Below are 11,097 nucleotides of genomic sequence, written 5' to 3'. Positions count from 1 at the left end.
TTTTGCTTCAGTAATCAAATGATTTTTTTCCTCCAAATTATTATAAGGTGCTTAAAGAATTTCAATATCTTTACCACTTGTTATTTGAGGGTCATGGGGGGGGGGCTGGGGTCAATCTCCACTTCAGATCTAATTTAAATGTGATTTTATTCAAACAGACTCATGAAATGCTGACACACGAGTGGAGTCACAGGCGGAGCTCTTACAAAACAACACTTCTTTATTGTCGTACAGTTTGTCATCCTGGTAAAGTTTCTTTTTTAAATGTAACAGTAGTCATTAATAAAATACATCTGAAACCCAGCAGCCTCCATCGGGCCGGCCGTCCGTTGACTCCCATCCGCCCTCGGCCCTCGACAGCTCAACGGCAGGCACGTTCCTCATGCAACAAGAAGCTGTGACATGCATTTGATTTAAAACCTTTTAACCCCCCCCCCCCCCAGCCTCAGAGAACACCTGCGGGATCCGAGCTCCTCAGACGTGAGTTCTGCTCAGTGAACCTGTGTTTCAGAGTCCGGCTCGTCCCTCCCTGCCCCCGTTACTGAAAATAGAAACCAGAAATCTGACTCTCTATATTACACATTGTATATAACGCCGTGCACGGAGCACCTCGGCAAAGCAAAGACAGAAATGCACTGAAGTCCTGAGACCTCCAGAGTGATGCAGCCTGGGAATTGTAGCTTTTGAGCTGTAGGCTTGTGCCTCGTACCGGGGGGGAGAGAGGATGTCCATGATGACGTGTGCGTATTCCAAGATATGCTCTGTGTGTGTGTCTGTGTGCGTGTGTGCTACATAAGGATCGGGAGGGTGACACTCAGACTAGAGTGAAACCTTAAATCATAAACCTTCCTCTTCGGCCTTGCATCTCCCAGAAGTGCAACATGTTTCCTCCTCAACCAAAAGAAAAGTAATGAATGGCTGTGAGATGTTAGATCTCTGATAGATAGATGGATGGGTGCTTTATTAATCCTGTGTCGTCTGTGGCTTCCTGGTGTAAATTTGGATCCGAATGCTGCCTGCAGTCAGCAGCTGAGGGACTTTAGAGGAGTGTGTTTCAATGGAGAAGGCACGAATGGCTGGATGGCTAAAGCTCAGGAGTGAAGTGGGAGTTGCTGTACAATCTGGCAGGCTGGTTGTAAACAGTCATGGTGGTGACACACACAGTGGAGTATTGGTTTCGGTGCTGTTCTTCTTCCAGATATTAAGCTCTTTGTCTTTGGCACACGAACCGAGCCGCTCGACTGCGGACTTCCAACTTCTTCACAGGGAAATGACCCAACTCTAACATCTTCTAATGTTGTGAGGTGTGTGTGTGTGAACAGATGATTCCACGTGGATGAGCAGAAGACTGCAAAAGAGGCTCAACAGCAGATCTGACGTCGCGGAGACGGAATGGAGATTTCCTTTCCCGGTCATCCAGCTGAGAGACCTGCTCTTTTAAAGAGGAGGAGAAATCCATACTGGGATTAAAGAGCAGTAACTGGGTTAGTTTCACCGGAGGCTCCTCAGATCGATGGAAGTGGTTTAAAAAGATGTGCTCTGGTCCTGTGAGTCCCGGACGCTGCGTGGATGGACTGAAGCTACTGGAGTGTTGATGCTGTGAGACGTGCTGCTGTCACTCTGATCAGCTGACATCACGTCAGGTGTCTGTCCACCTGTCCGTCCTCCCAGCGCAGCCGTCTGCTTCCTGATGGTTCTCACTCCGTCGGCCTGTCCTCTCTGTCCCTGATCTGCTACGTCACCTCTCACGGTAGCTCAGTTCCAGCTCCTTCATAACGCTGGCTCCTCTTCATCGATGAAGCTGATGTGCTCTGCGGAGGACCTCCCCTCCTCCGCCTGTCGTCCCCACTCCTGCATCTCCAGCTCCTGGGGGTGAGGGACGGGTTTACACCAAGCTGGAGTCTGGAGGTCTCCTCCCTGCCTCCTCCACGCACTGGCAAGGTCCAGGGACAAGGGCAGGGAGAGGGTGGAGGGGTGCAGGGGGACGGCCGGGGACACGAGGGGGACCGGGGGGGGGGGCCCCAACCGCTGGTCTCCAGGAGAGGACGTCAGTGATGGTGGAGCAGAGCAGTGGGAGGACAGGGGAGGGGCGGTGTCTGGGGAGGGAGGCGGGGGCAGCAGACCTCTGCTGGCACAGCTGATAGGTCGGGACGGGGGAGGGTCTTGACAGGGGGACAGGGACGGCGAGGACGAGAGAGACATGGAGAAGGAGAGAGAGGGCGAGGGCGTGTGAGAGGTCGGGGGAGGCTGGTCCTGCAGCGCCGGCACTAAGATGCCGTTACTGGAGGAGGCGTGGCGGCTCCTGGGGGACGGGGGGCCATCAGGGAAACCGTCCTCAGGTGAGAGGAGGTCGGAGGTCACCGGGCTCGTGGCCCCCGGGGACCTGGACAGAAGCTGCGGAGACCCTGACGGAGAAGAACGAGGCCTTCTCAGTGCGTGAGGAGTCGGGAGAAGACATCCCGGCAAGTCCACCCCGTCCATGTCTCCACTGTCCAACAGGGAGCGACTGTCCGGTCTCTGCAGGGAGCAAGGCGTGACGGTGGGCGGAGCCACGAGGGAGGCGCTCGTCGACAGCTGGCTGGCGCTGCTAGGGGGCGGGGTCAAATTGGACACCATGGACATCAGGATGGGCTGCACGGCCGTTTGGAGGAGGGGCCTGAGGAGGAGCGTCATCTCCTGCAGCTCCTGACTGAGCTGGGACACTTGTTTGGAGAGACTGTTCATCTGTGAGAGGACGAGAGACAGCGTCAGCACACAGGAAACCGGGGGGGGGGGGGGGGTCATCAGACTCGTAAACACAGTAAATCTGAAATGAGATAATTGGCTACAAGATAAAAAGGTCAGGAATTGATGAGCTGATCATATATTTTAATGTGACAGGATTGGAACTGTAAATTGTACTGAATAAAAGTCTTTATATTTCCATCACTGCCTAAATATTTAATGTTCAGGATTAAATAAAGTGACAATTGGTGAAATTTTTTGGCTGAAACTGGACAAAAGTGAATTAAAACTTTATTAAACTATAAGTATCATTGTTGAGTTGAGGATTTATGAGCCAAATGAAAAGTGCTTCATGAGTGACCACATGGTGGCGCTGTGCACAGCAGTATGAAGTCATTTCCTCAACCTGATACCTTTGTTAATGGAAACGTTGCAGTGAAATGTGTTGTGTAGTTTGTTAAACATTCTGCTGATTAACAAACTAATAATTAATAATTAAAGCTTTGTTGTGGATGTGTAAACATCTTCATCCTCATCCTCATCCTCACTCACCTCCTCCGTCAGTTTGGAAACACTCTGCTTGATCTCAGTCTGCTCCCGGATTCCTGCAGCAACACAAACACACACACACGTGAACGAGGCGCCTACACAAACACCAGTGGGTGCGACACTGTGGTCCAGCGGGTTACCTGGGAACGGGGAGGGAGACGCTACAGGAGAGAGACCGGGGCTGAACTCGAACCTCTGGGACGAGGTGGAGCTCGTCTCTGCTTCGATTCCATCCACGAACCTGTGCAGAGAGAGAGAGAGAGAGAGAGAGGGAGGGATGAGAGAGAGAGGGAGGGATGAGAGAGAGTGAGAGAGAGAGAGAGAGAGAGAGGGAGGGATGAGAGAGAGTGAGAGAGAGAGGGATGAGAGAGGGATGAAAGAGAGACGGATGAGAGGGATGAGAGAGAGAGAGAGAGAGAGAGCGAGAGAGAGGGAGAGAGAGAGAGAGAGGGAGGGATGAGAGTGAGAGGGATGAGAGAGAGAGAGAGAGAGAGAGAGAGATGAGAGAGGGATGAGAGAGAGTGAGAGAGAGTAAAGATAGTCGGATGAGAGATAGAGAGAGAGCGAGAGAGAGGGAGGGATGAGAGAGAGAGGGATGGATGAGAGAGAGAGAGAGGGATTAAAGATAGTCGGATGAGAGATAGAGAGAGAGAGAGGGGGCAAGGGCGAGATGAGTGAGAGAGAGAGAGAGAGAGAGGGAGGGATGAGAGAGAGAGGGAGAGAGAGATAGGGATGAGAGAGAGAGAGAGAGACAGAGATGAGAAGGGGAGGATGAGAGAGAGAGAGATGAAAGGAGAAACAGAGCAGTGATCACAGTGTGTTGCCAAATTGTCCATCACCCGCTTGTGTTCACACACCACTGCACAGACACACACACGCATACACACACACACACACACACACACACAGACACACACACCTCATCTTCACTGTGTAGAATCTTTACACCTTCAAACATCAGCCAGGTCCCATGTGATCTGCTGGTTGCCATGGCAGCCCGACACTTTGCTGCAGCAAGACTTCAGAGTGTGTGTGTGTATGTGTGTGTGTGTGTGTGTGTGTGTATCTGCAGGTGTTTAGGTTTGTGTATTTGCTTGTGTGCATGTGTGTTTCAATGCATGTTTTCTTATCTGTATCATTTTTATGTGTCCATGTGTGCGTTTGTTAATGTGTGTGTGTGTGTATTTTCACGTGTGTTTCTGCACGTGTGTGTGCATGAATCTGTCTGTGTACATGTGTGCATATGTTTGTGCATGTATGTGTTTTTCTTGGTGTGTGCATATTTTTGTGTGTGTAGGCTATACATACATTTGTGGACGTGTGTGTGAATATACGTGTGGTGAGTGCATGTGTGTATGCCTGTGTGCGTGTGTTTGTGTTTATCTGCAGTTGTTAATGTTTTGCTTGTGTGCACGTGTGTTTGTTTTTGTGCATGTGTGATTCAATGCATTTGTGCTTATCTGTGTCATTTTTTTTGATTGTGGCAAGTGTGTTTGTGCACGTGTGTGTGCATGCATCTGTGTGTTGACATTTTGCATATGTTTGTGCAGATTTTTGAGACTGTATGTGTGTATGCATGTGTGTGTATATATGTGTGAGTACATGCATGTATGTGTCTTCCTGTGCATATTTTTATGTTCGTATGTATGTATGTATGTGTGTGTGTGTGTGTGTGTGTGTGTGTGTGTGTGTTACCGGGGGCTGAGTTCCGGCGGTGCGCTGCAGAAGCTGACCACGGGGATCTGCAGGGTGGAGGGCCGAGTGTGATCGGAGGGCGCCCTGAAGGGCCGGGGGGGCAGCAGCGGGGAGCGCAGGGGCGAGCTGAGCCCCCTGCTGAGGCGCAGCGGGGAGCGGGGGGCTCGGGACACAGAGCTCTGCTCTTCGTCGCCCTCCTCATCCTCACGGATCGACGGCAGCTTCTTCACCAGGCCGCCGTTGCTCTCCCAGTCCACCTGAGAGGGGGGGAGGAGGGGGGGGGGGGGCATCACAGTGGGAATGAGTCGACAGTGAAGTGAGCGAATAGAGAGTCAGTTGGTAAACGAGCGCAGTGGCGAGGCTGTGCCAGTAGGGGGCAGACACACATCAGATCTCACTTCCACCTCCCACTCAGAGCGTTTAAGGAGAAACGTCCAGATTCTCATCTTGTTTATTTTTAGAAGAAGTTCTCTTTCACACTTTTTACTCCAGTGTTGTTCGAATCAAATCATCTCCACCGAGAAGCAACTGTCTCCACATGAAACATCATTTAGGTTTTAATTTGGATCCAAACCAAACTGTACTCACAATTAAATCATCTGGATGTCAAATAACATCATATCTTACCATGTAAGAGAAAGTGAAAACATGGTGTTGAGCTGCATCTCATCCTTCATCCTTCACTAACAGACGTATCAAAGACACTAAACATTTCTCCTCCTCTTCTTCATCAATATTAACGTTCAGATCTTCAGAAAATACTGTATCCTAAATAAAAATGAAATATTGTCTTAATGTGTGAAGAAGTGAAGACGACAGAAGGTTCAGAAAAAGACTCGAGGAGGAAAATGAAATGAAGAGATTCACAGTCAAATTCTAATCATGTACTTTTCTATGTGAATATCTTTTTAGCTCCGTCTTGTGGTGCAACATTAAACACACACTCACACACATACACACACACTCTCTCTCTCACACACACACACCCACACACTCAGGTCCCATCAGCCTCTCGCTGAAAGTGTCGAGCTCAACAAAACAGGATTTAATACGTGCTTTAAAAACAACAGCCTGTCATTGTGATATTTATATTTTGTAATATTCTATTTATAATAGAAATATAATAAATGATCAGTTTTGAAATGACAACATGTCATCTCTCATCAGACAAGCCGACGCCCCTCTGCTCTCTCCCTTTAATCAAGTCTTCCTCTTCTCCTCTCCCTCCGTGCCTGCTCAGCATTCTGCCCTTTTCTCCTCCTCCCCTCATCCACCCCCCCCCTCCTCCTCCTCCTCCTCCTCCTCCCCTTCCCCCCCCCCCCCCCCCCTTCTGTGCCACCGTAATGTATTTATAGCCGTCTTGTTCTAATCTTAGCTCCCAGCGCCCGAGGAAGCCAAGGAACGCTCTGTGATGCGGGGGTGTGATAAGTGTGTGCTTGCCGCGTGTCGGCGTGCACGTGTCTGTGTGCGTGGTGGGGGGGGGGGGGGGTCTGCATTCACCTCACATCATGTGTGTGTGTATGTGTGTGTGTGAGAGGCTGGGCTGGGCTGTATGTGCACATGTTCAGTATGAGGATGTGTGTAAGATGTGTGTGCGTCTGCAAGAACGAGAATGAACAAAGTGCTTCTTCTCTTATTGATGCTGCAGCAGTATGAGCGTGGCATGAGTGTGTATGTGTGTCTGTGCATGAGTGTGTACGTGTGTTTGTGCATGTGTGTGTGTGTGTGTGTGTACAGTACGTGAGGGTTGTATGTTTTTCTCCTGTCATGTTTCTGCTGCAGAGACTGAAAGGCCAGTATGAGCCCCCCCCCCCTCCAGTGTTTCAGCTCCTTCTTCATTTGTTGTGTATTTGATGAAGCTCCCACACGTCTCTGTTGTGTTGAACTCCATCACTCATCCTCTTCAGGCTCCAGTGTTTGTTTACTACGGCGCTGGAGTCTCACATTCATATTCACACACACACACACACACACCGGAGCTGCTGGTACCACGAGGGCTTTGCATTCACAACCAGGGTGGACATGTGCATCCAGACAGGGGCAGCAGGTTGTGCGTCCTCCACACACTGCTGCAGACTCACACACACTGACATGAGGACACACTCTGCAGTAAACGTGCTGCTCCCTGCAGAAACAAACACCACTGCAGTGCGAGAGGAGGTTTGTGAGGAAGAGCAGATATGAATGTGAGATAGCCGAGGTTCCCCCCTCCCCTTCGTCTCTTCTCCTCCTCCTCCTCCTCCTCCTCCTCCTCCTCATCTCAGACTGGGCTATTTATATCGAGCAGGATCCAATCTTAGCAGCAGCTTCGGGGGAGCAGCCAGTCAGGGAGAGCCCGTGCTTCCCCCCCGTGCTCTATTTTTAGCTTTGTGGAGCAGCTTCAAACAGCACAGATCTATTCTGGTCCCAGTGTTTTGCTCCCACTGCTGCTCCAGATGAAAGTGCAGGGTTCGTGTTTGTGTGCTCGGTTCAGAAAAAGCACTTCAAGGCTCGAGGCTGGAGAAGCTGCGACACGTGCACGGCTCTGTGTGAGTGCACGTTTGAAGTGGTGTCAGCGAGGTCATGCATGAGAGTCTTCTTAATGTGAGCGTCTCCTCAGACTGCACGTTATCGAGTATCGATCGTTCCAAGGACGCACACAGAGGAGTGTGTGTGATCTGGTGTTGTACGATGAAGACTGTGTGTAGTTATAAATACACAATGTAGAGAGAGTCGTTATTCCTGCAGACTTACTGAGCCGTCGCCTCGGCCTCCAGATCTCTCCTCTGCCTGCAGACTCATCTTCTCATCTTCTCGTCAGGACAGTTTGTTTCTTCTGCCTTTAAAGTTCTACTTCAGTTGCTCTGACACAAACTTTCGATAACAACAAACTCGTGAACCACTGGCAAACTGTCTGGTGGTCACAAGGGGGCGGTGCAGTCTGTTCCAAATGAACCACTGCACCCGAGGAGTTTTTGTCTTCACCCCTTTACGTTTGTTTGTCCGCAAAATTACACAATATGTTCATAACAACACACTTCGGAGCAGCTCGATGAATTTCAGTGGAATTTGGGGCATTTTAGTTTCGATTCTAACATTTGAATTGTGAATTCTGAGGAGATTTGAGTGGTAACACAACTCACGTCGGCCCCGTGTCCGTCTCGCAGGTTGTACGTGAGGTCGTGTTGGATCTCGCTGATGAACTTCTGGGCGTACTCGGGGTAGAGCCTCAGGACCTCGCGCAGGCCCTTCAGGCTGATGTACTGCAGGTCGCAGTACGTCAGCGCCTTCACGTTGGCGTTGGTCTTGATCACCTGCTCCTTGGTGAGGGAGTCCGAGCCAATCAGATCTCCTTTACCTGGAGACACACACAGACACACAAACACGTTGTTTATATCTCAGAAACCATGGTTTCCAGTGAGAGTATTTTCACGATCTGTTTTTAAAGTTAGGAAACAATCTGAGCTGCAGACGGTGAAAGGTTTGAACCTGCAGAGTCACTTCAGCAGCAGGAGCAGGAGGAGAGAGAGTTTAATGTAGAACTCATCTTGAGAAAAACACACAACCTGCACAAAGCAGCACTGAACAGACACACTACCATGTCATTTATCTGAATCTCAGAATTAGCGTGTTGCATGTTTTTCATGAATTCCAGTTGTCTCTCTTTCCCTCAGCAGAGTCAGTGTTCTGAGATAATCACATTTGAGTGGATTGGTTTCAAGGAGATTTTAATCTGAGTGTTATTTAAGTTTCTTTTGAGCAGATTTCTCATCATCACATCTCGTCCCCGCTGACGCAGAGCGATGGAAACGTTCCACAGTGAATCAGACTTTCATTCAAGAGGCTTGTGACTGACGCAGCCCCCTGCAGAGCTCGGTAAGAAGAGAGAGAGAGTCACACAAAGACTGTTTCAGGGCTGAGAACAGAGCGGGGAGGAGAAGAAAGGCCGACGGAGGCGGGGGGGGGGGGGATGGAGGAGAAAAACACGACAAAGGGGAGCAGAGGCAAGATGGAGGGAGGAAGGGGTGAGGGAGGGTGAGACGAGCGGGGAAACTAAGATGGGTGAAGGGAGTGTGGAGGACGTGAAGATGGAAGAGAGAGAGAGAGAGAGAGAGAGAGAGAGAGAGAGAGAGAGAGAGAGAGAGAGAGAGAGAGAGAGGCTGCAGATTGGCATCGGTTGATTGAGGAAAAAATCCCCCCCCCCCCCCCCCCCCCATGTTCCTCGTCTTCTTCACTTCATTGAATTCCAGTCGCTTCTCACCAGAGTCGACACCGGAGCCGAGAGAGACGTCTTCATCGTAATCACCGCGGAATGTTTAACTGAGCACGAGATGAGCACTTGGAAGTGACATTTAGGAGTGTGTATCTGTCGAGTGTGTGTGTGTGAGTGTGTGTGTGTGTGTGAGTGTGTGTGTGTTTGTGTCAAGATGACGAAGACGAGAACGAAAGCTCCTGAAAGCAGCTTGTTTAATCAATGACATCTGTTCTTGAACTTTTCAAGAGTGTCTCAGTTGCTTCAGGACGATCACAGCAGTTAACACAAAGACACACAATCTGATTCTGCTCAATCACAGCAACTTCTACACAAACTGGAACAATCTTCGTCGTTTCCCCCGAGCAGCACGAGTCCCAGAGTTTGGTTTAAACTTGGTTTTCATCGTGGTCTGAAACTTTTGTACATTTGTTTCTCTGTTTTCACTCACTCATGAAATTTCATTCTAAAAAACGAAAAACAGAAACTTAGCTCCGAGTGATTCCATCAACTCCAGTCGCTCACAGGAAGTCATCACATGCTCCCAGTGATTCGCTCAATCAGGCTTCAATGGACCAATCAGAACAAATCAGCAGCCAGACACAGCTGTCAATCAAGATGTTTTACCCCTTTTTCATATCGTCCATCAAATAACTGATTGAGACTTGAACGTACGTCAGTGTGACACTAACGACCTGAAAGGACAGAAACCATCTTTGGCCCATGTTCTCTCTGCTAACATGGAGGAGACAGACACTGTCTAGATATCATTTTAAACTAGATTTCAGAGAAAAAAATCCATAATATTCCCTTTATACAATCTGTTGTAACATTACTGTGATTATCACAAATACAGACAGGTCCTCACATCCTGTTGTAAATCCACGTCTCTCCTCCGGTGGTTAAATCCAACATGGAGGAGCTGCAGGGTAAAGGCCACGAGGGGCGGAGCTTCCTGAGCTCTGCAGGCTCCATCTAAAGCATTAATAATCAAACTGCTTTAATAATGTACAATACATTTATTATTGATACCAGCACAGCACCGCGTTCCACACACACACACAGACACACACGATACATTGATACAGGTGCACAAGCACAAACTCATTAATACAATACGTGACCTTTGCAGAAAGTGACTTTTGAGACGGGTGCATCTGCTCTTGTCAAACAAACCAGAGGAATCCCCCCCCCCCATCACCTCGTCTATTATCCGTTCACAGCTCAGAGGAGCTGGACCCGCTCGTACAGGATTAGTTGTTGAAGAGGCTCTGAAGCACATCCAGAGGAAATTAGATTTCGTCCTGCTGTTGTCACAGCTGCAGCGATTTGTCCGACTGCTCAGTTTCCTATTTGAATTTGAATGACAACGCTCACCACTACAGGGTCAACGTGTGTTCTTACTGAAATTGATGTCGTGTTTAGACAAATCAAAGAACTGAAGTGACTCAGGACTGAACTTTCTGACGGAACCAGAGGGATGTGGACTCGACCGGCTCTGAAGAACCAGGGCCGAGCAGCAGGAGGGTTTGAGTTCAGACTCAAACATTTACACAGAACTCTGAGATCAGCAGAGTCAGATCTTTATTAAAAACTCACATCTGTCAATGTCAGAACAGTCAGTTTCTACCGAGAGGCCAGTTTATTAGGTACACGTAGAGAAATCCAGCAGCTCCCAGTAGAGTTCAAACCACAGTCAACACCCACCAGTTCCCTGAAACTCAATCAGGCTGCTCCCAGTTCCACTCAGAGATCAAGTCCACTCAACACGTCTGATTAGTTTCATCAAGATCCATGAATCACTTCCTGGGAAATCAGTGAAAATGATCCAAACCAAGAATTGAAGTCCTGACCTATGACCTCTCACTGAGTGTGGTACTTTGAGGTTGACCCTGCTG

At 49.2% G+C, this 11,097-nt stretch overlaps 1 protein-coding gene across 1 annotated transcript in view; it reads right to left on the bottom strand.

Moving 5' to 3' along the window:
• Positions 1–200: 200 nt before the first annotated feature.
• Positions 201–11,097, bottom strand: part of kcnh3 (potassium voltage-gated channel, subfamily H (eag-related), member 3) — a 76,231-nt gene continuing 65,334 nt past the window's right edge. The window contains exons 11-15 of the mRNA XM_062403017.1: positions 8,091–8,305; positions 4,969–5,225; positions 3,414–3,514; positions 3,277–3,329; positions 201–2,724 (exon numbers count right to left, since the gene is read on the bottom strand). Of these exons, the coding sequence (XP_062259001.1) occupies positions 1,771–2,724; positions 3,277–3,329; positions 3,414–3,514; positions 4,969–5,225; positions 8,091–8,305 (1,580 nt within the window). The 3' untranslated portion in view covers positions 201–1,770. The remainder of the gene's footprint in view (positions 2,725–3,276; positions 3,330–3,413; positions 3,515–4,968; positions 5,226–8,090; positions 8,306–11,097) is intronic.

The sequence above is a fragment of the Platichthys flesus genome, chromosome 13 (genome assembly GCF_949316205.1).
Source record: "Platichthys flesus chromosome 13, fPlaFle2.1, whole genome shotgun sequence".
Taxonomy (NCBI): Eukaryota; Metazoa; Chordata; class Actinopteri; order Pleuronectiformes; family Pleuronectidae; genus Platichthys; species Platichthys flesus.
Note: the sequence above shows the minus strand (reverse complement) of the source record. Positions and strands in the feature narration are given on the sequence as shown.